At 37.7% G+C, this 25,757-nt stretch overlaps 1 protein-coding gene across 1 annotated transcript; it reads right to left on the bottom strand.

Moving 5' to 3' along the window:
- Nucleotides 1-7,158: 7,158 nt before the first annotated feature.
- RPL23A (60S ribosomal protein L23A) lies at nucleotides 7,159-24,600 on the bottom strand. Its single transcript, XM_051210259.1, has 5 exons — nucleotides 24,287-24,600; nucleotides 24,015-24,183; nucleotides 23,679-23,982; nucleotides 9,778-9,880; nucleotides 7,159-8,129 (listed from the first exon to the last, which is right to left on the bottom strand). The coding sequence occupies exons 1-3, from the start codon at nucleotides 24,447-24,449 to the stop codon at nucleotides 23,721-23,723; spliced, it is 594 nt and encodes a 197-aa protein (XP_051073153.1). The 5' UTR covers nucleotides 24,450-24,600; the 3' UTR covers nucleotides 7,159-8,129; nucleotides 9,778-9,880; nucleotides 23,679-23,720.
- Between the last annotated feature and the right edge of the window lie 1,157 nt (nucleotides 24,601-25,757).

Raw genomic sequence — 25,757 nt, 5'->3', positions numbered from 1 at the left:
CTGAATTGAATACATCCATAGTAATAAGCTTTTATATATTCCACTAGACAATAGTATTAACTGAAATCTTAAAATAAAGCTGTGTGAATTTTCTTATAATTAGTTTAATAGACTTGTGTTGTGATGATTTAAGATATTGATTAGTTAGTTCCAGTGATTATGTTTATCATTGGTTTTGAAAAATCGGTTTAATTAAAAATTCCGATTATTAAATAGTTACTTTTGGATTTGTTTGCCAAATTTATAGATTTGTCAAAAGAGCATATTTGTGTTAAATATTATTATCTCAGGGATAAGCTTCTAAAACGTTCTAACATTTTCCGTATTTCGAGTATAACAAAAATTTTCATACTTTGAAGATTAATTCCTCGGCATGGCCGCCTATATATACTTTTGCTTTAAGAAGAAATATTTCTTTACAACTAACTAATGATTGATTTCGGTTTAAGTTGGGCAACATTTTAAAAGGTGGAAACACTGGACCACTGTTTCGTCCTAGTATAGAATTTCTTGGCAGTGAAAGATGTTTGTGCAATATTGTGAATTAGCTGAATTTCAAACTGAGACACAATAGAATCTCCGTTCAGTAGTCTAGAGACTAAGAGTTCATGTGTGCGAAACTGAAGGTTCTGTGTTCAATCTTCAGTGGTGGAATTGTGGATAAGCCTTGCTGAGGAGTACTACATTGAGACAAGAAGGCTGTTCAGTACTCCAAGTTGGATTGCTTTGTGATTTCAGTAAAATCCAACAATCTGTGCAACACCATTCTAACAAATTCATGGTCAACTGGTTTCGATGTGATCTTCAGGAACAAATTATTTACTCTAAAGACTTCTAGTCTTCATTATCAGATTGTCTCAATCCCACCACTCTGGTATGATAAATTGTTTTCGACTGCTTTTACTATTAATTGTAAATAAATTTTGTTTGCTTATTGAGTTTTCGGGTCACTTTTTCGCTTCCAAGTTATTTCATGTACTGTACTCTTCACATTCCCCCATCTCACAATGAACCTTCAGGCTAAACTTTAAACTTAAATTGCAATATGGTAATAATGCTTAGAATGAATCCAAAAGAATTTTATTGTGTATGATAAACACTACTGTATCACATGAGTAATTGAAATGAACAAATATTAATGAACAGTAATCGTTATTAGGGTCTAAGTAATTAAATGTGCACTCAATTACATAATTTAAAACTACATATAACATTTTTATCTTACTGATGTAGACAAATGAAAAATAAAAATATTTCCGTCTACGAAATATCAATGTTGTATTGTTGAAATATAACTTTTATCAGAAGGAGTTTCGTGGAGATTTTAGTCATTCCAATAGCGAGACTGATAGATCCTCGGTTCGAATCTCGTGGGGGGTGGGATCGTGGATGAGCGCTGCTGAGGAGTCCCATACTAGGACGAAATGGCCGTCCAGTGCTTCCAGGTTTTCCATGGTGGTCTAGCTTCAATTGACTTTTGATTTCAACTATTGAAATATAATTTGCCAGTAAATCATAATTCCTGTATACACAAACACATAGACACACGCTTACTCCACTGATGCTTCTGTTTGAGCCAAGAATTAAAGTTTTAAAAGGGTGAAGTCCAATTTAGAGAAAATTATGATATGGTTTATACACTGTGAATTATTTCTACTGATATTGGCAGTTCTATTAATTGGAATATGGTATCAGATACTTTGAGAACAAATTTTGCTTTGTTATATCAGATGAATGTAACTTTACTGGTAGATTACTAAAAAAAATTATGAACAACATACAATGTGATTGAAATGCGTAAAAGCATTGAATAAATATCTTCATTAACTAATTCATAACGAAAACGTTTTCTCCTTAGCATGATAAACAAGAATCATACGTTGATATCTTCTGACTAAAAAACAAAAAAAATTAACATCAACTATTGTTTTGATAATGTATCAATTGAATCAGTGAAATTAATGAGAAACTTACGATGACGCTCGTTAACTCCTTGAACAACAAAGAAATAGTTAGTTAGTTAGTTAGTTAGTAGTAAGCATAATTATTATCCATATATTTACTTATTCACAAATATATGATAACATATTTTCTAGTTGACATTTATAACCTCTTCATAGTGTCGGCTGAACTGCTTTATTTTCACTCACATAACATACTTTTTGATTTTATAAACTAATTAAGTTGAAAATGGCGTTACCTGAACTTTTAATAGATGTCTTTCTACTAAATTATAAAATAGATGCCACCAACTACTTAAGCGGTAGTCTAGTGGTTGGGTTGTTTCACTTTCAGGCACTTAGTCTCAGGTTCGAGCCCCGCTTCACCTACCACTTATCTAGATTTGTTATATGCTATTTGCTTTCTTTTTGGTCAGTTGTTGTCAATGCAAGTACCTCTGTCCACAAACCTAGGATATTTTTAGTTATTAATCTTTTTTTTTGAGTACACAAAGGTTGATTTTGTTTATGGAAGAAACCGTTCAGCAGTTTGTAAATAAACAACAACCACTCACTACTTTGATTCATTGAGTAACTGGTGATTTTTTGAACAGTACTGTTTCGTATAGAATTTGCATTAGTCGTATATCACAGTATAATTGTTGACTGCTAGAACTTCTGATATTATCCTAATCATCGTCTAATATTCAGTAAAAGTTAACACACTTCCTATGTTGTGTCGAGTACAGAACTATGATAATGTATATTGCTTCACTCTAAAAGTTTTGGAGATTGACAGAACAGGTACACTACCTATTTAGAAGTGAATAGATCAATTACAAAATGAAATGTCTTCATAAAGATAACATGGCTCCCTCTTGAACCTAAGCAAAAATGGTTATATATTGCTTCCAAGTTACATGGTGACTCTGACTCTATGTCTTATATAACGTTTATACTTGAGTATATCTCTTTCAAGTGTCTAGACTTCATTATCACCAACATTCAGCATTATTAAATTTAAAATAGTGATTTTATTAGAAACATTCAGGCTACAACTGCGAAGACCTTTGTTTTATTTGACTTTTTGTGATAATTAGGAGTATTTGAATTACAGTACAAACTAAGATTCCCAAAAATACCGCAACTTAACCAAGAAGTAATAGATGAGCACGAACAAACGTACTGTATTTGGAATTCGAAATCAAGCAGTCCATAAGTACAAAGAAATCATTAGTTCATACAAACACCACACTTTCATTTTCTCCGATGGAAATAGCAATGAAATCGGAAATTAGAATGTGTGGAACATCGTCCCATGTTCCACAATATAATATTAATATACCAATCCCTGATGAAGACTCTGAGTTCAGATAATCGTCACAATAGTGAACGCATATTGAAATATATAGTTTTCAGTTAACAAGTATTTCGTAATCTCATTCACTGTCCATGGTTGTTAATCAAATAAATTCTTTATGATTTTGGATATCGGACTTTTGATTTATCAGTAATCATGTTGTTACACTGATTCTGACAAAGGTAGCATACCTAGTGATAGTTCTTTCTGCTAGTTGATCCTCCACTAAACGAATGATTAGAAGTAGAGTAAAATAGTTAAATAATAGGTGATGAACTTCTAGGAAATTCAGAATAGTTGCAACTCTAAATTACACCTAAGTCATTTTAGATCGGTACTGTTAGCGATAGAATAGTTTTATGTTGTTTAAATGAATAGTTTAAATGAATACTTTGTTGGAGTCTGAAATTTTGAATATCAAACGTTATTTGGAAGGCACTGTTAGGACTTCCATTTAATTTGAAGATGAGTGAATTTTCTTTAGATTTGATCGTTTTATAAGTTTTCATAGGCGAGAATAGATAAAAGTTGAATGATAAATTTCACATCCCTAAGGAAAGTTTAAACTACAGAGCAGAAAATATTTCCAATATTTCATTTTAATTTACGAATTATGTAGTATATGAGCAGGAAAGTAGTCTCTGCAAACTCCTTTGAATAATAATGTTCAACTAACAAACTCCTACAGTTTAACTCTGAATAACACTAGTGGTATTATTTATTCAAACCACCAATCTCATCCTCTTTACTCTATTTATCTACAAAACTATCTAAAAATATAATATACCAAGTGTTGTGCCATTTTTTTCCAATTGATCTACATAAAACTTAGGAACATAATCCGACAAGTTGATTAGTATTTGAGTGATTGCAGATTAATAGTCACTTACTTACGCCTGTTACTCCTTTGCAGAGCATAGGCCACCGACCAAGAATCCTCAATCTATTCTGTCCTAGGCTCTCCTTCACATCTGTTCCCAAGCTCTATACATTCTTTTCATGCTTGTCTTTGATTCCCCGCTCAACATATTCCTTGGTCTTTACCTTTTACCTTGAGGATTCTAAGTCGTGGCTTGCCTCGTGATGATTTCCAATAAGTCTGACCTATCCACCTCAGCTATTGAAAACCTAGAACTGAAAGACCCTTTCATTCTAGTATGGGACTTCTTAGCAGCATGCATCCACGACCCCGCCACAATAAATCAAACCCAGGAGCTTCGGTCCTGCTTTCGAAGATCTAATTCCTAGACCACCGAATAGAAAAGTGTTTATACATATATATCGATGATTTGATGCGATTGTGAAATAGAACCTTATTCAAATACAGATACTTTTTGTCTAGAATTTGCTTCATTTTAGCATGAAACATATTTATTTAGTAGTTTCCACACTGTGCAAACATGTGAATAAATCGTTAAAAATCGAGTATTACTCATTAACGCTAAGATATCGCGACTACTCGTCTAATATAGTAGTATATTATGTATATGATAAAATTCTACGAGTTCATATTGTAAAGAGTATTAACATTATAGAACAATTATCTTGACAGATTATCTTTGTAGTTGACAGTTTTGCATACAGATAGGCATTTAGTGTGAAGATATTTCTGGATGACCAGTAGTTTCCCATATTCTTTTAAATAGAAAGAGTTGGTTTCATCGGGGGATAGGTAGTCGCATAACTAGATTTTTCGTTCTCGTGAAAACATAAGAAACATTTCGATAAAGGATCCCAAAGAGCTACACCGATATGACTGTACCTTTTGCAAAGTTTTAACTTGTGGTAAACTTCACTTCCAAAAGTCTTGTGTATTTTGTTTCGATACTGGGAATTACCGGGAACAAACTTCCAAAACGAGGATTTTGTGAAGTGTTAAATGGAGACGACAGTTCTTCATAGATGCCTTGAGTTAGTGGTGGGTGAAATGGAACCGTCAGTACAACGTTTCAGAGATTTGAAAAGCATTGAAGTAGAGTTATCTTTGTCAGCTTCCAAATAAAATTCTGACTCTTTACTTAAGGGTTTGATGACTGCATTTTCTAATCTCAATAAAGGGATTAAAATCGAGCCTGTAGAACTTCAATTACAGAGAAATCTAGTCATTCTAAAAAAACGAATAATCGGTTGTGACTTTCGACAAGCAGTACACAATGCATTGAATGCTTTGGGTGATAAAAGAATAACTGAATCAGTTCAATTTTCATCTTTGGGTACTTCTATTGTTACGCCTTTGAAGTATGATGCTAAAACCCCTAGAATATACGGTGATTACAGATTAAAGTTGAATTGCCGTTTGGTGAAGCAAGCGTGAACCGCGGCTTATACTGAAGATGCTTTTCACTGACTTGACGATTCGAAAGTTGGTTTAAAAGATGGCTTTATTCAGATTCCTTAGATAAGTCTGCACCATTTTTGACAAGGATTAATATACCATTGAATTGATTCAAATACATTTACCTTCCATTTAATTTATGTTGTTCTACATTTATTTTTCAATAAATGGTGAATAGTATAATATCCATAACAGATTTACTAGAAAAATTCAACGTGTAGACTAAATATCTTGACAGTCACTATGAGATTAACCTGTGGATACTTCTAACTATGTACTAGTGCAGTCTTTACTGGTAAACTGTTTATAATTGCTTATTGAAACCCATTGATACTTTGGATGCATTTTAAGTGCTACACGAGAAGGTTAAAATGCAGTTATATGTCTCACAACAGTTTTGAAAGATGTCATAAATCGAAAAATCAACCTTTAAAGTGGACCCCATGGTCGGTCTTCTGAGGCCTGGGAGATAATTAATTCAGATTATAGCGGTCTGTTCTTCAGAAAATAATATCAACTTATTATCATTAATTCTTCTTTAATTGCCCTGAAGTGGTTTCCATGACTTCCCCAAGCATTGAGGAAAGTATTTAGACAGGAAGGCTTCTGTATGGTAATGGCTCACATTTCACTGAAGATGCGGTTACTACACCGTTGAATGGTATAGGGTGCAAACATCTATTCACTGCTCCTGGGCGCTCTTGTTCGAATATTCGGGTAGAAAAGTTCATCAAGTCGTTGAAGACTGTTATTAATTTTATTGCTGCTACAATGTCTGATGAACTGGAGAGGAAAGTGAGCACATTCCTGATACACTATAGAAGTGCTAAGCACTCTGTAACAGAATAGATTCCAACTAAACTAATTAAAAGACGGGTTTTTCACTTAAATGTAGGATGCTCAGGGTCTACAGAAGTTACATATTATTGTGGAAACTATTTTTGGCCACCTATAAGGATTCTACTAAAGAATATTAGAAAATTTATGATGCGAATTCTAGATGGCGATTTAAGTTAGTACAACCAACATTTAGACGTAGTACGACTCCAGGAACTAAGTAGTTCTAGTCCAATTTCCGTCGTTAGTCCTAATTCATATATTATAGATAATACGAAATCCGTATCCTGTACAGAGTCGGACAGACATCAAATGAACCTACGGAAAAGACGTGTAATAAACGACAAAAATCCAGGTCTTTGCTTAAGCTGTGACGAATGTGTTGTTTGCGCTAGTTGGTAATTGCTTTGTTTATCATTACGCATCTAATTCCAATCCCAAACAAAATACCTTCAAGTCTGTCCATTGTATTCTTTCTGGCTTGAATACTGGTTCATTTGTAACTACTAGACTACGTACTAAACAGTTCTGGGAATTACTAACAAATATATCAAATCCAATTATCCTGATTTTCATATATAAATGGTAAGTTACCACTTGAGATGAAATCTTTAATTAAAAAAAATCAACTCTAATATGCACTACTCACTCACCAATGGGACAAAAAAGATGCCTAAAAGTATTGGATACATACTTAACGAACATGACAAACAATGCGGATAACCTCAGCCTATAGACCTCATGTCCGTACGGGTTACTTTATTGTCTGATATGGTGAGTAACATGTAACCCTAATGACTGAACCTCGAAATTGTCACTACAAGTCTCCATTATCAGATTGTCTTAATCTCACGCCTTTATTATTGCTCACTGTTATCGACTTTTTGAATTTAAGTGTATCTTATATGTGTACTGAGTCATTACTTACTCTTTCTACTGTTCACCTGCTTCCCTGAATTCCTTGCACTCATTGTTCTACAAATCCCTGGGGACTCAACATATCTTCAGTCTAGATATGAACCGTTACAAATTTATATCTCATGAAGGGATTTACTCTTAGAGCGATTCCAGACATCCGATCGATTTGAACATCAAAGATATACACACATACACAAAACTTCTCTTATGGTATTAAGTAGTAATTTCAGTTAAAAATTATGACTAGTATTGAGAATAATAATCAAAATTTAAAGTAATTAACACTAGAACTTGGAGGATACTTCTCTGTAAAATGTACCAAGAGAAACATGGAACAGTTTTGTTTTTAAGTTTCTATGCCAAAAATTGCTTCGTCTGTTGTCAACATTCATTAGTCACGACTATATTCATCAATAAAATTTAATATCTTTAATAATTCTTTATAATCTTCAGTGAAAAGCCTATATGATTCAGGTGATTGTTGAATATATTCTACTGTATTCGACGTATAATTATGAATATGTATTTTATTCCAATCCTCCGGTTCCATTGAACCGGTTGTATCAATTAAAATCAACCTTCTTAATAGATACTTACAAAATTTACAAAATATTCGATATATAATTACGACTTTTCCCAATATAATAATTGTGAGAATAGTGTAGAAAAATGTATTAAATATAAGTGTACTTAAATCCCATGATTGTGATCGAACCATTGGTATTATGGGTAATGTTGGCTAAATGAGAAAAAAACGGAAAGAGTAGTTTGAATTAATGAAAACTCTTACCTCAGATAAATTCTTTCGATGTTGTGTTCTCTAAGCTAGATGGTTTTATTGTGAAGCTCATATTCTCATTCTAGACAACATTGTCAGCGCTTACTTCATGTAGAAGTGAACTTTTCAATTATTCCACGAGTTTTAAATCAGTTTGTTCTGTTAGAGTTGAGTGTGAGTGGTTATTCTCATAGGTTTCATTATCATCAACTGCCTTGTATTCAAGGTGACCATTTTATTTTGTTAACCTTCGATCAGATTATTTCTAGGCCTTTTCCGAATGGGTTGATAGGTCGGATTTGACTGTTGACTGATTTGAATTTCATACTTCTATAAATTCTCACTTCTACAAAGAGTGATGATAATGTTGTCCAGAACGACAATGAAAGCTCAGCAATTAAACGATATAACTCGGAAAACTTAACAACATCGAAAGAAAAAAGTATAGGGACAAAAATCAGTAAAAAAACAAACTGAATAAATAGTCTGTTATTATCCACAAGTGTTTGTTATGAATATACCCAGTCTAGGGTAGCCTGATATCCTGAATGGAGAACACAAATATATACTATAAGTAAGGGCTTGAAGTACAATCTTTACCGAAAATTCCACTTCAGAATACAATCTTACATACAATAAAATGTGACTGAAATTTCTGGATGCAATTCAATTAATGAATATAAAAAGGGTTTGGAACTCCATATAAATAGTTAAGGTTTTGTTGCAAAGATAAATTAAAAATTTATGATGTTAAATTACTAATACTTGTTATCAGAAGGGGTTTGTTGAGATTTTAGCAATTTCACTGATTGAAATCATGAGTCAATTGAAGCTAGACCACCATGGAAATCCTGGAAGCAATGGACGGCCGCTTCGTCCTAGTATGGGACTCCTCGGCAGTGCGCATCCACGATCCCGCAACTCTCAAGATTCGAACCCAAGACCTATCAGTTTCGCACCAGGCGCTTAACCAACTAGACCACTGAGCCGGCATCCAATGGTGTTAATGTCTAACTTCAACCAATCCACGAAGTTGTGCCACCGTACACCATTGTCTTCAGTGAGCTGACGAAACGGCCGTCCAGTGCTTCCAGGTTTTCTGTGGTGGTCTAGCTTCAATTGACTCATGATTTCAATCTGTGTACTACTTGTTTGACAAAGAGTAAAATTTTGCAATCAATGAAATGAATAGGCTTTATAATTCATTTATTAATAAGAATTAGTAACTGTCTAGTTTTATACTAGTATTTATACTGACAGACCGCCGAATAGTAATCGGTGAGGTCTTTATCTAATTCTTATTACTGATTAAATTCTACCAATCTAGTTGTAATATACTATTTAGTATAATTGACTCGATATTCGGTGATCTGTTTTGATTTTGTGTGATTGGAAATAATGGGTTAGGATGTTGTAAACCAAAGAGCTCAATATTAATGTACTTTACTGTATGACTCTGGGTGATACAGATATGAATCCGGTGAAGAGGATCAATTCCTATATGATTGTAGACATGTCTTACTGACGAGTGTTTACTAGCACAAAAGCGATACTTTTGGGTTCCAGTCTTATGTAAAAATCTATATATTTTGGGTAATATATGACTCACTTCGGGATCCCATGACAGATTATCTTCTGGTCCACCTTTCAATTTAATAAGAGCGTCTATTTCTGCTTGCTCTTCAACTGTTTTCATTTTAAACTACAATAAACTTGTATAATAAAATTAAAGAATGTGTAATATATTGTTCATAAATATTTCAATTGAATAATAATTAGTATACGAACGTTTGTAGAGATTGTAATATTTTCGCGGTTTACATCACGTGTCATTCTTAGCTACGTCATTACTGAAAATCTGGAGACCCTAAACAACCATTTCATCCTACTATGGGACTACGCAGCAGTGCGTATCCATAAACCCACTGTCAGGGATCAAACCTAAGACCTCTGGCCTGCATGTAAACACTTAGCCTCTAGATCATTGAGTAAGAATACAACAATATTGATGTTCAACTCTATTCGATTCACGATGTTGCGCAACCTTTATTCATTGCCTGTGACGGATAACTGTTTCATATCCAACATATCTGAACTCCACTGGTCATTGCTTCTCATCAGAACTGCAAGAATTGCATTTTGAAGCTAGTCACTAATGAGCACATAATTACCACTAGTAAATAGGGTTTTGTGAAGAGTGCGGAAATTTCATAGTCTAAATCATGAACTGATCAGTTAACAAAAAGAGTTCAGAAAATAGAATGGTATAGAAAGAAGCCGAATAAAGTTTTTACAAACATAGATCATTTTTATACAGGAGTTGATGATTTGATGAGTGAACTTTGCAACTGTTTAAATGGATGCTAATCAATATGCAGTGATACGAAGTCAAGTGGTGACTATTCACCAGACCGTATTATTGGCAATGCCCTTTAGAATGATTTGAGACAAAAGACAAAACTATCAGTCAGAAGAAAAATGTTTATGTAGCAAAATGATATTCCTTTATTCAAATACTGACCGAAAGTAAACACGATAAAGCGTCATGGACGACTGGAAAAAATCACTTTTGTAGGTTACTTGCTCCCCAATCAAATAAGACTTGACTATTGGAGCCCACATCTTGGACATCGTAACAATAGTTGTAAAAACAAAATTAATAATAATAATAATAATAATAATAATAATATCCATAAATACTTATTTCAGGTTAGTATGAATGCCGTGTCCATGAACGAATTCTAAAATCTAATGGTTAATTTACATGCAAAACAGCCGAAATCGATAAACAAGACATCATATATTCAAAAGTACGTTTATATTGATGGGAAACAAAATAAAGGAAACTAAAATAATCGAACTGTGAAGTGCTTAAGAGTTAGTTATGTAGTCAAGAGCATAATCGAAAAGAAAGTAAGTGAATAAACAAAAAATTATAAATGATTGATCATTAAATAGTAACCAGTTCCATGTTTTCAATGCTTTCTTTAGTGTCGATCGAATACTATAGATCAAGTTGCAACGTGGATACTAGTCGAAGTCACTTGAAATTGCGAGTAGTAAAATGTTATGCTAGCTGGTTGGACGTAATCGACAGAAAATCCGGGACATTGACTTCGTGAAACTTTTCAGCAAGGCGTATCTGCAATCTTACTGGAAATAGTGCTCCCTGTAGGATATGAACATGCGTCACCCAGCTTCACAGTTTGAGACGTTACCATCGAGGCATACATGCCGTGGCTGACCAACATATATGACAGATATTTACAACTGATTAATTATTGAGTAGTAGCTATCCCAATTAGCGCGAAACTTATATCCAAATTATCCTGACAACTACCTCCAACCTCTTATCAGATAAAATTACAGCACATAATAAGAGTCAGGAAATGGTGTATACTTCTGTTCAGGATGATTATCATCGAGAACGAGTTAATTGTCACCTTTTGGAAATACACAGTCTCAAAGAGCGACGTGCATGATTGCAGACTGAGGAAGAAGTAAACGAAGGTAATAAGAATGAATTAACACTTGGTAATAGAACAATCTGCATAAAAGTTATTGTTCCTTTCAAATATATTATTAAGACTCTTGTAGTTACAAATTCCCTCTTTTATCCCCTCGATTTCTCGGTGTTCGTTTAAACTTGTTCTGGCATTATTAGATAGTTGCCCCTTTAAACTATCGAGTAGTGTTGCAATTTGAATTGCAATAATTCCGTTAAAATTATCATGTTCTTCTATCTTGTGAATCCTCCTGTGAATATGTGTTTATCAAGGCGCATAAACATGTCACGGCATGCCATAATTCATAGGGCTTCATTGCTATACCAATCGAATTATAGGAACTATTCTGATAAATTTTCATGAGGAATGTATACAGGTAGTAGACGTTAAGTTTGGGTTTTTATGCTCAGATTACAAACTGCGAATAATATACGATACGGACCATTGATTTTGTTCTTCGACAGTGGGGTGATAGTGTTTATGGTTATTATTATATTATATATTATAGTATTATTATAGTATATTATTTCCACTTTAATGTTGCGTTAGCCTTAAAACCCTTATGAAGATTATACTCGAGATAATGGAAATTTTCGATAAATTTGCTAGAGGCGCAACACGCATGTCTTATTACAAGCTGCTATGTTAAAAATGACTATAAATATGATCATACAGATGTAATGAATAGAATTGTGAAGGAAAAAACTTCGTCACTGAACTGCCTTTATTCTGCTGAATGACCCAATCGGCTTCTTTTGTCATCCATCTAGCATTTACGAAGAGTATCTTTCGAAATTCTGAAGGCCACTATGATTTTGTAATGGCTACTGAGTCGACTTACCTATGGCCGTTATGTGAGGAAAATAATTAGTGAATACCATTTGTTTTTGATTGAGATCTTGAACCAATTGATGTTAGACCCTCACAATTGAAAACCTGGAAGCACTGGACGGCCGTTTCGTCCTATTGTGGGACTCCTCAGCAGTGCGCACCCACGATCCCGCGAGCGGGATTCGAACCCAGGGCCTTCGGTCTCGCGCGCGAACGCTTAACCAACTGGACCACTGAGCCGTGACCAGTGGAGCTAATCCTTGTCGGGTAGAGACAGTTATCTACTTAAGTACAATGGAAGTTGGTCGCGCAATTTCGTGGATTGGTTGATGTTAGAAACTATCACCATTGGATGCCGGCTCAGTGGTCTAGTTGGTTAAGCGTTCGCGCGCGAGGCCGAAGGCCCTGGGTTCGAATCCCGCCCGCGGGATCGTGGGTGCGCACTGCTGAGGAGTCCCACAGTAGGACGAAACGGCCGTCCAGTGCTCCCAGGTTTTCAATTATGAGGGTCTAACATCAATTGGTTCAAGATCTCAATCAAAAACTTAATAATCTCCACAACCCCTATACTAGTAATACCATTTGTGTAATGAAAAAAGTCTCTTATCAAACCGATGGCTTTGCTATTGTTATGTCCGATAGAAATGCGACCAACCACCATATAACTTTAGCTAATGAGAATTAGGGTAAATCAGTCCTGTCTTCATAATGCTTGCCGTTTGTTTCATCTAAGTTTTTATTCTTCCAAACATAGCGAGAAGTCTCTATCATTTGAGCTCCTCGGTAAACGCTGTCATTCTACGTTTTATCGTCTTCACATTGTCGCGGAGCTAACTCCAAACGACCACCTTGTATTTCTCAAATGAGGAATCCCAGAGAGCTACGCTCAATGAGTAAAGACTCCGAACAGATGTAACGACTCAATCATGAATCAGAAACTTGTATTAATCAATGTTGAATGTACAGAGATACTGGTGTGATGCACCTTGGTTGTAGTCTTCATGGTCTTTATGGAAGCTGTAGATATACTTAAAGAGCTATTTTTCAGTACTTTGCTTCTATAAACAGCCTTTAACGTTTCATAACTTTTCCGAGTTTTTTTACAGGTTTTGTTTAAAATTTAATGTTGAGTGATCAGTGTATTTACTGGACAGACTAGCAGACATAATCTCTCAAAATTTAATGCTTCCATTGATAACACAAACACAGAACATACTCAATTACCGTTCAAAGTATTGTTATTAATACTTCACACGATAAATGAGTACTTGTTTAACACATTTGATCAGTTAGAAAAAGGAGTTTAAATATGTCAGACTATTTCAAGATTACTCTTATATATAAAAAAAATTAATTAAAACATCATACAACATGATAGATCAGTTTGTCAAAATCCACATCCTACTATCGCTAATTTAAAAGTGTTGTGCAAATTATTTTCCCGTTTTACGAATAGAAACACATCACGACTAATGTTGTAAGACAAAATAAAACAGTTCTTTTATTTTAAGATTTCGACAATAACATGAACATGATAAATGGTTAGGTGGTTTCTAGTATATGGGTTATGGAGATTATTAAGTTTTTGATTGAGATCATGAGCCGATTGATGTTAGACCACCTTTGGAAACCTGGAAGCACTGGACGGCCGTTTTGTCCTATTGTGGGACTCCTCAGCAGTGCGCATCCACGATCTCGCTCGCGAAATTTCGTGGATTGGTTGATGTTAGAAACTATCACCATTGGATGCCGGCTCAGTGGTCCAGTAGGTTAAGCGTTCGCGCGCGAGACCGAAGGCCCTGGGTTCGAATCCTGCGAGCGGGATCGTAGGTGCGCACTGGCTAGGTGGTTTGCTGATGTGTTTATAGAAACGATCCAGATGTAAAAAGTTATAAGAGCATATTACTTACACTGTCCAGTAAATACATTAATCAACATCAGAAATGCTTACTTAATCTGATATCAACAGAATAATGAAGAACATACTAATTTCAAAAAGAACAAATCAATAATTAACAAGCGCTATACTACTATCGATCACTTTATTTAAATTATTTTTATAGCCTTAGACGGGGGCTTTACTTTGTAACTTCGACAAAATCTGTTTCTGTTTATCTTTTCATAAATCATGCAGCAGAAAATAAGACAAAGCGTAATTACTGGTCACTGAATATCGACTGGTATCATTCTCCTAATCTAATAGATTTAAAATCAAATTAATATCATTGAAACTCGTCTGTCAAGCATCTTGATAATTTCTTCTCATAGGACTGATACTTAGTAACTTTTGTCGGTACATATTAATTGGTAGGTTCGGTGTTTAATATAACTGACTGATATGACAGTCAGACACCGATAGCCCAAATGTGTACATAGATATCATTACTACTGGAATAAATGTTTGAATTTCGACTAAACTTTCATATAGCAAGTCGACACTGTATTTTGAAGGGGGCTGATATCGAAAAGTTGATATAGGCTAACCTAAATCAACAGAACATCAATTGCCCATTCACTTTTCTCAAATATATGTATTTCACTAGATGAAACAAAGATGATTGATGTTTAAAAGTACAGCCATTTCTGACCTGCAATATATTTGATGACGTTCACGATTTTAGCAGAGTCAGTCCGTCATCAACAACGTAGAACTTCGTACGTACGTACGTACATCAGTTCGAATTGCTATACCAAATTTGCACAGAAATGCAGTTGTCGATTCAAACCCCATAGTAGTAGAGGTAGTGAAAGTATAAACAGTGATCGTAAAGATTAAGGTTCGAAGACGCTATTCAGGGAGTATAATCCAGTGAAATAAATTTGGAAAGAGAAAGAAGGAAGGAACATGAAGAACTCAGAAGATTAGAATTTAGGAGAGCACAAAGAAAGGATGCACCTGCACTATTGCAAACGATTTTGAGACATGTCATTCAACGTCTCTAATCATTAGTTGCTATCGTCTCGTGGATCCCAACCAGGTAGTTTACACCTACCAGCATGACTCAGTCCACTTGTCAGTGACTTCATAGACTTGTGCCATGTTTTAGTCTGGCCGCCCCTAGCTTTCTTCCAACCTACTCCAACACCATAAAACATCGCTCGTCGGGGCAGTCGGTGGTTGGGCATACGTACACGTGTTCCAGCCATCTCAACTGAAGTCTCAGTAGTATGGGGGTTGTGAAGAATATTACGTTTTTGATTGAAGTCTCAGTACTTCATCAATTGATTTGCCATCCTAACCTAGTACCCGTTTCCTAACAACTGCATTACTTACTCGGTGGTCCCAGGATATACAAGCAATGCTTCGAAGACATCTAAGATTAAATACCAGTGACCTACGAATATCTTCTACTCTTACTGGCCATGTTTCACTGCGATAAAGTAGGACGGAACGAACTGCTGTGCAGTAAACCCGTCCTTTGGTTGGTAGACGGATATCTCGCCTACGCCATAAGTCAAGCAAGTTGGCAAAAGCTAGTTCAGCCTTCTGTATCCGTGCTGAGACTCCCAAGATAAGTGTAGCGGTCGACACGCTCAACTACTTCACTCCCTATCATTAGTTCGGGTGTCAATGCAACCCAATCCTGAAGCAACATTTTACATTTTAAGGGGGAGAATCGCATCCCCAACATGCTTGCATTGTTGCTTAGAGTGGTCAGAAGACTGCAGTTTGTCAGCATCTTCACCAAATAGGATTATGTCATCAGCATATTATAAGTCAACAAATGAATCTCTCGGCAGAATTTCAACCCCTGGAAATTTAGATGGGGAAAGTGTCATCTCTAAAAGCACGTCAATGACAGAGTTAAACAAGAATGGAGACAGTGGACAGCCCTGACGAATTCTGATGACAGTCCACCATAAGCTCTCACTCTACCAGTTGTGTTTGAGTAGAGAGCCTTTATAAGGTTAATGTACCTCTTTGGTACTCCTTTCAGTGACAAACACTGCCATAGAACCTTACGATCGACAGAGTCGAATGCTGCTTTAAGGTCGAGAAATACTACAATTGTGGGGCGTCTGAACGTGTGTCTGTGTTCTAGGACCTGACGTAGTGTGAATATGTGGTCTATACAACCACGTCCAGGTCGAAGCCCAGCCTGATTTTCTCTAGTCTGCTCTTCACGAGCTTTGGTTAGGCGTCGAAGTATTATTGAAGCTAATATTTTAGACACTATATTTGTCAAACTGATTACTCTGTGACTGTCACAAGAGGACTTTTGTCCTTTCTTATAGACTGGCACAATCAGTGATTGAGACCAGTCAGATGGCATTACGTCCAGTTCCCAAATTCTACCTAAGACCTCAGTTAATCTTACTGCTAATACTGGACCACCATCCTTAAAAATATTAGGAGTGAAACTGTCAGGGCCTGCTGCTCTCTCTCTCTCGATTCAGATTTCCTATAGCTTTTTCAACTTCGTAAAGAGTCGGAGGACTTACATTAACTTGCAATTCAGTTTGACTGGAGATCGTGGGAAACCGAAATGTGGCTGAAGGACAGTTGAACTGATCCCTAAAGTGTTCTACCCATCGATCCAATCTCCTGGATTGGGAATGTCCATCTTTCTCTGAGATTGTTTCGCTAACAGTTGGGTAACTAATACCGGTTTCCTTAACAAGTCTGAACAGTTGCCTGTTATTACCTATTGCCGCTGTCTTTTCCATCCCTCTTGCTTTCACTACCCACCACTGTTCATGGTCATTGCGTAGGCTTCTTGTCAGTTTGCGCTTAAGCTGACTCCGCCCTTCGTTATGTTCAGAGCCAGATGGGATGAGTTTTTGAGCGTCTATCAGTGCGGTAGATGCTGCTGATATCCAGTATTTCTCCCTAACCTTATCGTTTACCTTACTAGCAGATATCACTGCCATTTCCACAGCTTTTCGGATATCATTCCACGCTACCTCGAGGTGGGCATCACTTACATGGCTGCCTAGCTGCTTTTCTAGTTGCTCCTGAAATATATTCTTAGTTTGACCATCATTAAGTAAGACCCTAAGAGGTTTCATGCAGCGTCTTTCCTACGTCCAGTAAGACGCAGACAAATACGCGCTCGCACTAGAGCATGATCCGAATTTAAGCATGTGCTCCAGAATGAGCGACGGTCTTTTATAAAGCCCCTCCATCGGTGGCTGATAGAGATGTGATCTATTTGGGCCCAATGTTGGGACGAATCCGGGGATCGCCATGTCAAAAGATGTTTTTCCTTATTCTTAAAGTTAGTATTTGCAAGAAAGAGGCGGTTGTCTGAGCATAGCTGCAACATTATTATCTGTTCTTTGAGCCACGTCACCATAAGATCCACTTAGGTGTCTTTCCTTTTCACTTAGTTTACCTGCCTGAGGATTAAGGTCACTAGCCACTATGACTACATCGGAGTGCCTAACTTTTTGGAGGAGGCCGGAAAGCTTTCTGTAAAACTTATCTTTTACCTCATCTGAACTGCATTCAGTAGAAGAATATGCAGAGACGACGAAGAGGCAACGACAAGTGTCCCTATCTTTCTGAGTCCTTACTGTTCCGTTTAGTCGGACAGAGCACAAACGACTGTCTACTGGGATCCAGTCTAACAGAGCTAGTTCTGCCCTAGGACTCAATGCTATATCTATACCAGCGAGGCAACGAGAAGCAGCATCAGGGCTTCCAGATACATGAAGCGTGAATCCAGTTGGTTCTTTGCTTTAATATGGTGAGGTCAAATGAATAACGCTACTTGGAGCCCGTATGCTCGTTTCAGAGACGCAGCACACATCGATGGCTAAGGAAGCCTGTTGTCCTATTTGACACAGTGTTCGGACGTTAAAAGCTCCTATGTGTAGTTTAGAGCGTGATTTCAGGAGACCAGGAAGAACGTTCCGCGTACTCGAATCGTTTGCCCTAGCGATGCGAGGTGATAAAGGAACGGGAGAAATGTTAGCCATGCAGATTAGAGAGTTTTTAGGATGTGTATGACGGATTTGATCGTGACCAACTTGGTCTCATGTGCCGTTACTGGTATAAGGGCTGATGTCAATTCCCGGCTGCCCACATCGTGGAAAGGAACCTGAAAAGGAAATCGGATTAATGTTGGCCTTAACGACCTGAGAGCGTGACCGCGGAGCCCAAGGGACGACTGCTTGAGGCCGATCGCGCACGGCCTTTTCATGGGAGGCTTTTAATGTGTCAGTTCCGTTCTTCAAAATGCCTTACCGCCGAAGACGGAAATCCACGAGGTAAAGTGAGGTGTGACATTCTTAGGGTCGAACTTTTTTAACCCTTCCTTCCTTGTGAGAAGGCAGCGTCGCTTCGGATTCTGGTTGTCCGAGGGAAACACCTTACTGCTGTCACACCCTCTACATTCAGCAGTACGACTTTTGCATGGAACGGGACATAGTCCTGTTTGGTTTATTTATTTATTTAAACATATAAACATTGGTACGAGGAGGCACCAAATAGGTATGTGCCACATAAATCACTCGATTTGCGTGAGGGCTGGGATACTAACCGGGTTCCAAAACCGAAGCAGGTGGTTTTCTTAGAGGGCCAGATCCGGAGTCTGCAACCTAAAAGTCTGAACCACAGAGCAGTGGAGCAACGTCAGGAGATGCACTCCCTTGGTAGCCGGTGACCAACAATAGGTTCATACGCCATTTATTCTTTCAGAATACTGGAGCCCATGTGCACCATTGCTTTGGAATCAGGGTTTTCCAACTCCCCTAAGTGGACTCTCCGTATCTACCAACCTGGTTAAAGCGCCGGATATTCGCTTTTTGTCCTCTCAATTTCGTAAACAACAGCAAAGCCGCGAGAAGTCAGTGAGTAGGACTTCCCTGTCAGTGGTTGCATGGACGTGTCCATCTGAGAGTACTTCGAAAACGAGAGCTGACTCTCTCCACTCCCAACCGTACCAGGGCATTTGGTGATGCTGATAAAACGTCATTCCACGACGTGTACCAACATCATGGAATGAGTCGATAGTTGTCCCTATCTTTAAAAAGGGTTCACGTCGTTCCTGTAACAACTATAGGGAGATAAGTCTACTTCCGATTGCCTCCAAGCTGTTGGCTTCCGTCATACTTCGTAGGTTGTTCAAGACCCGAGAAAGATTGACTCGCGAGGAGCAGGCTGAGTTTCGTTCAGGTCGAGGATGTATTGATCATATCTTCACCCTCCGCCAAATGTTTGAACACCGTCATACTTATCAAAGGCCAACAATCGTAGTGTTTCTTGACATCAGGGCTGCCTTCGATTCGTTGGATAGGACTGTTCTCTGGGATTGTCTATTGAAGAAGGGTGTACCTCAGAAGTTTATTAACATCCTAAAAGCCCTATATACAAACACCTCAGGTAGAGTGAGGGCATACAACCACCTTTCTCCATTGTTCCATTCGAGCAGTGGGGTTAGACAGGGTTGCACAATCTCACCATTCCTCTTCAACTTTGACATCAATGACATTCTGGAGACAGCTCTGATGGATGTAAGTAATGGCGGTGTGGATCTGTTGCCTGGAGAAAGACTTCTCGACCTTGAGTATGAGGATGATATTGTCTTACTGTGCGATAATGCCCAAGCCCTGCAATCCGAACTTAATCAGTTGGCAATCAGTGTCCGTAGGTATGGTATGTGCTTTGCACCTTCGAAGTGCAAAGTACTTCTACAAGACTGGCAGGATCCTAATCGTGTACTCACTCTGGATGGTGAGCAGATAGAAGTAGTCGAGAAGTTCGTGTATCTAGGTAGCTGCATAAGTGCTGGTGGTGGCGTGAGTGATGAGATCAATGCACGTATAGTGAAAGCCAATCTGGGCCATCTTTGGCGCCTTCGTGATGTTAGTCTGGCTGTAAAAGGTCGGATATACAACGCGTCGGTGAGAGCAGTTTTGCTCTATGCTTGTGAAACCTGGCCTCTCCGAGTTGAGGACGTTAGACGACTCTCTGTGTTCGATCATCACTGTCTCCGAAGGATTGCTGACATCCAGTGGCAACACCATGTTAGTAATGCAGAGGTTCGGCATCGTGTATTCGGGCACAGAGACAACAATGCAATCGGTGTCACCATCTTGAAACACCGACTTCGGTGGCTTGGACATGTTGTACGAATGTCGTCCCAGAGAATTCCACGTCGTGCATTATTTGCCGACTCTGGGACTGGTTGGAAAAAGCGGAGAGGTGATCAGTGTATGACATGGTGTCGTGGTATGAAAGGAAGCTGCAAAGGACTGGCTTCTGTTGGTCATTCACGACTCCCTGGTTGGGGTCCTAGAGATGGTGCTACACAGTGGTTAGAGACGTTATCAGATATGGCTCAGAATAGAAGCCAGTGGCGATCCTGCTGTAACCTTCTTTTACTTTCTTCGTAAAAAGTGGTTGTACCTTTCCGTTCCCCCATTATTACTATTATTATTATTACACTACCTTAAACCAAACTCTTCGTTATCGTTCTTTTTTTACGCTCCTTGCCTTTTTTCTTTTTAAATTCTCATTGTTTTGTGTGGCGCATATATATTTGGCGCACCCTTGTACCAATATTTATGCGTTCAAATAAATAAATAATAATTTTTGGTGGCATTAAGAGACAATACCAGGATGGTCGGGATGCGTTCCCCCATGTAAATGAAAATTGTTGCTTCAGAACTGGCCTGCGCCAACTCCTGAACTAAGGATAGGGAGTGAAGCACTCGTACGCATCGACAACTTCACTTATCTTGAGACTATGATCAACCCTAATGGGTTAGTGTCTGACCCAATCTCAACAGAGATTCAAAAAGCTCGTTTGTCTCTTACCAACTACGGCGAAGTAGAGATATCCGTCTATCAATTAAAGGACGAGTATACAGTTCGGCAGTTCGTACCGTTCTACTTTACGGTTGCGAAACGTGGTTATTAAGGGTAGAAGAAACTCGTAAGCTACTAGTATTTGATCACAGATCTCTGAGAAATATTGCCAACATCTGCTGGGATCACCGGGTAAGTAATAGTGAGATTAGACACAGAGTATTTGGGAATGATGGTAAATCAATTGATGAGGTTGTGAATCTTCATCGACTGAGATGTTTGGGCCACGTGTTTCGTGCCCGAACACCGATTACCACGACGCGCAACGCTGACTAGTGTCGGAGATGGTTGGAAGAAAGTTAGGGGCGGCCAAACCAAGACTTGGGATCAGTGCTTGAAGTCACCAACTTCTAGTCTCAGCCATGTTGGTAGATGCAGACTACTTGGTTTGAGTCCGCGTGACTATCGTAACCAATGGTTGGAGACTCTTAGTGACATGGCTCAGAATCGATCACAATGGCGTCGGTGTATACACTCTCTGTCTTCTCTTAAACTAAGAGATTAAAATCGCTTTATATCTTTCTTTCTACGAACTAATTCTTTCTTCCTGTACTATATATAATTTGCGGATGTTTGTCAGCCAAACTAATAGACCCCTTTGGAATAAAGTGAAACATCCTGAGGAGAACCAACAAATTCAGTGACGGAAGTGTCACAACAAGTAGTTTATGTTTATCGGTTGTATTGGGGACATTTGTTACTAAAGTAAACAATTTCGATGTGTACATAAAAAACAAACCAACTTACGGGGTTCAGCATTTAGAAAGGTTGATGCTTACAGAACGAACTTCCCTATGCGCCTAAGACGACTAGTCATTTCAATAATCCGAACTACTGATCGTAGAAACTAAATAAAAACCCGTCTTTTTGGATTTGAACAGACTTGGTAACTATACGTGAACAACCAATAAAATGTTATGATTGGAAGTCATTCAGTCAGTCAGCTACAACGTAGGACCAGACACATATATGCATCGGTCCAAGTTGCCATACCTCATTAACACACCAAGATGGACACCGGATTCATAAAAGTAATTAATTCAGAGGTGGTAATATGTAAAAGAAAGATTGCATATAAGGATATAGTACAGGAAGAAAGAATTAGTTCGTAGAAAGAAAGATATAAAGCGATTTTAATCTCTTAGTTTAAGAGAAGACAGTGTATACACCGACGCCATTGTGATCGATTCTGAGCCATGTCACTAAGAGTCTCCAACCATTGGTTACGATAGTCACGCGGACTCAAACCAAGTAGTCTGCATCTACCAACATGGCTCAGACTAGAAGTTGGTGACTTCAAGCACTGATCCCAAGTCTTGGTTTGGCCGCCCCTAACTTTCTTCCAACCATCTCCGACACTAGTCAGCGTTGCGCGTCGTGGTAATCGGTGTTCGGGCACGAAACACGTGGCCCAACCATCTCAGTCGATGAAGATTCACAACCTCATCAATTGATTTACCATCATTCCCAAATACTCTGTGTCTAACCTTACTATTACTTACCCTTGGAAGTCATTACCTTAATGCCGATCAGTGAAATAAAGGAATCGAAATGCGGACATAAAAGTGAATCACATCCGGAGTCATTGAGTAACTGATCTAATTTACTTGCCTACTAACCGTACTTATCGTGCACACAGACCCAAAGCACACGCACACAGCGAGCTGATAATGCGCCATTACAAGTCAAATGCATGAAGCTGATTGGATTTAGTACGATGTTTCCTATAGGCATCACTTGTAGCAAAAAATATTTTTGATATTAAGCCCAAGTGACGGATTTTTCTAATACATTAAGCAATACAGGTAACATAAAGTGTACTTTACACATCGAATGAGAATTGATATTGAGTTTTCTGGCTGATTAGAGCGCTTATATAACTTAGTAATGTCGCGTACTATGTGTGATATGCAATCAGTTTGGCAGATATCAACTAATCTGGATGCGTTATTCTCAATCATTAACGTCATTACGTCCAGATACAATGGCAAAGCAGATTAGTTAATCACACAATTCTTAAGGCTATACTGTTAAGTTGCACTTTTATTCGGGAGATTCTGAATTAGTGTAGATCCCCAAAATCAGACGTAGGTCTCCCTAACGAAGTACTGTGACAAATAAAATAAAGAGTAACCTTAAACTTATGTTGTCCTTTTTTATAGTAATCTTTACGTTGACGGACATCAATTTACTTGATTTCTAATAGCACTTAGTACGATATCGATAAGTCTAATCAAATCTGAAAAGGAACTATGTGGGTTTACGAAATCAATTATTTTTACTACTGAGTTAGGAAATACGACCATATTGCATACTTCGGGAAAAGTATTATACACCAGATCAAAAAAGCATAATTACACAAGTATCTCGAAACACTGTCACATGTATTTTTTGTACAACTTATATAATACCAATTCTATTAGCAACATCTAAGGCGTCGAAATCAGGAGGTAGCTTCACATATGCTTTTTTAACGTTGTTAGGGCAATTAAGCGTGTTGACTTTCGCAACTTTGATATTATAAAGTTCTTGGACAGCTGCCTTGATTGCTGGTTTGTTTGCTCTTCTGTCAACAATGAACACTAACGTGTCGTTATCTTCAATTTTCTTCATAGCAGCTTCAGTTGTAACCGGATGTTGAATGATACGAAAGGCATCAAGTCTGGAAATATAAAAAGCTCGGCACACACTTACTTGTTTCTCTTAGGGATCAGGAATCTTCTGTCTTTTGGACAGCGAGGAGGTTTGTACGTTTTAGGTCGCCTGAATCGCGTAGTATACATCACTCTTTTCTTGCCTTTCGTGTGAGCACCAAGTGTGACGGCCCGTTGTGCTTTTAACGCCTTAAGAGAGGCTGTGGACTCTTGATAACAAGATGTGAAAATAATAAGTTAGTAATCGGAAAAAGATATGTGTAAGACGAGAAATAATACTAGTTAATATTAAGAAAATACAAGTAAACTAACTTTTGTTTCCTGCCTTCACAACTTTGCCACCTTTCACACTTTTTAGGGCCTTGAGTGACTTTGAAGGTTTTTGAGATTTCTTGGATACATTTTTACTACTCTGGGTCTTCTTAGGCTGATTATCACCCTTCTCCTGTTTTCTTGCTGGAGCTTTGGGAGCCATGCTTTAATTGTTAGTGCCGCCAAATCGTGTTACTGTCCTTTATTCAATAGTATCTAACACGTCCCAGAATCATGTTCTGGAGTGCGAAGTGCAGAATCTTACACTGTATTTTATATTAGTGTGTGGTTTTCCCTTGCGTGTGTCGAAAGCGTGCATAGATCTTGCTTTTTCCAGTTTCAAATAGAGGCTTCAATGATTGAAATGTTTGCACATGGAATAGAATTTTCTGAGCTTAGTTACCGTGTATCACTACTGTTTCCATGTGGGTACCCAGGTAGGGGAAACAGATATGTAAAAGAAGTGTTCGTAAATTTCTCTGAGATCCTGTTCCAAGTCATGAAGTCTCTAGTATTGTTACGCAATTACATGATTCATCCTAGCTTCCTAATAGAATTTAATCACTCAGACAAACCGTGACTACTGAGCCATTATAACCCTTATGGTACCTCTGTTGTTTCCTTAGAAAATTTTGAACTTCATCACATATACGTCTTATATTCATGAATTTGTCATTCTGTACTTATGTGGCTTATGAGTAATGTCTTTAGTTTCTGAAAGTAAAGGTCTGACGGTTTAAAACTTCTCTCGTAAGGCTTGCACTTGAGTTCCTTCACTGGTTTTGTGGCTGTTTATTGGATGCTCTCCGGATTATCATTGCTCTCTTGAAGCAGGAAACATAAGGCTTTCATACTCCAACCGGGGCCAAAAAAGTTAGTTGAAAATCAAAACCTTTGCGAATTATCTAAAAATGGCACTTCGAGTCAGTGAGTAAGTGAATACCTCTCAGAGTGATTTGGCAAGCCGTTAACGAAGTTAATATGTAGCTCTATTCCATTGAGTTTGTTTTAAAGGTCAAATGACAGAAAAAACTAAACTTCCGAAAGATCATTTTGTGTATGACTTCGTACGTTTCCGAAATTGTGTATGCTTGCCTACAGAAATCTCTCCTGGTATAAATCATCAGACACAAAAACTTTATTTTGCTCCTGACTTAAGGTTGTCCTTTTGACATCTTCAAAATACACTGTCTATTTCTTGGCTTTAAACATGAACTGTTATTACCTATTCTAATTGTAATTTCGGTATCTTAAACGTTTTATTTTACCACATAGTTTGTACGGACTAAGTTGCTTTTGTTTTCAAATAACCTCCAGCCCCGAAGCCTGTTATCTTTGTCTCCCGTAGTCTGGTTACTGATCTTCAAACCGATCATTTCAACTTATCCCAAAAGTGAAAAAGAATTTTCCCCGATTAACAGGAACGTAGCTATTTTTCCTAAAGCTGATAATAATTACCTGCCTTTTGTCA

Source organism: Schistosoma haematobium, chromosome 1 (assembly GCF_000699445.3).
Source record: "Schistosoma haematobium chromosome 1, whole genome shotgun sequence".
Taxonomy (NCBI): domain Eukaryota; kingdom Metazoa; phylum Platyhelminthes; class Trematoda; order Strigeidida; family Schistosomatidae; genus Schistosoma; species Schistosoma haematobium.
This window is presented reverse-complemented; position numbering and strand designations above follow the sequence as displayed.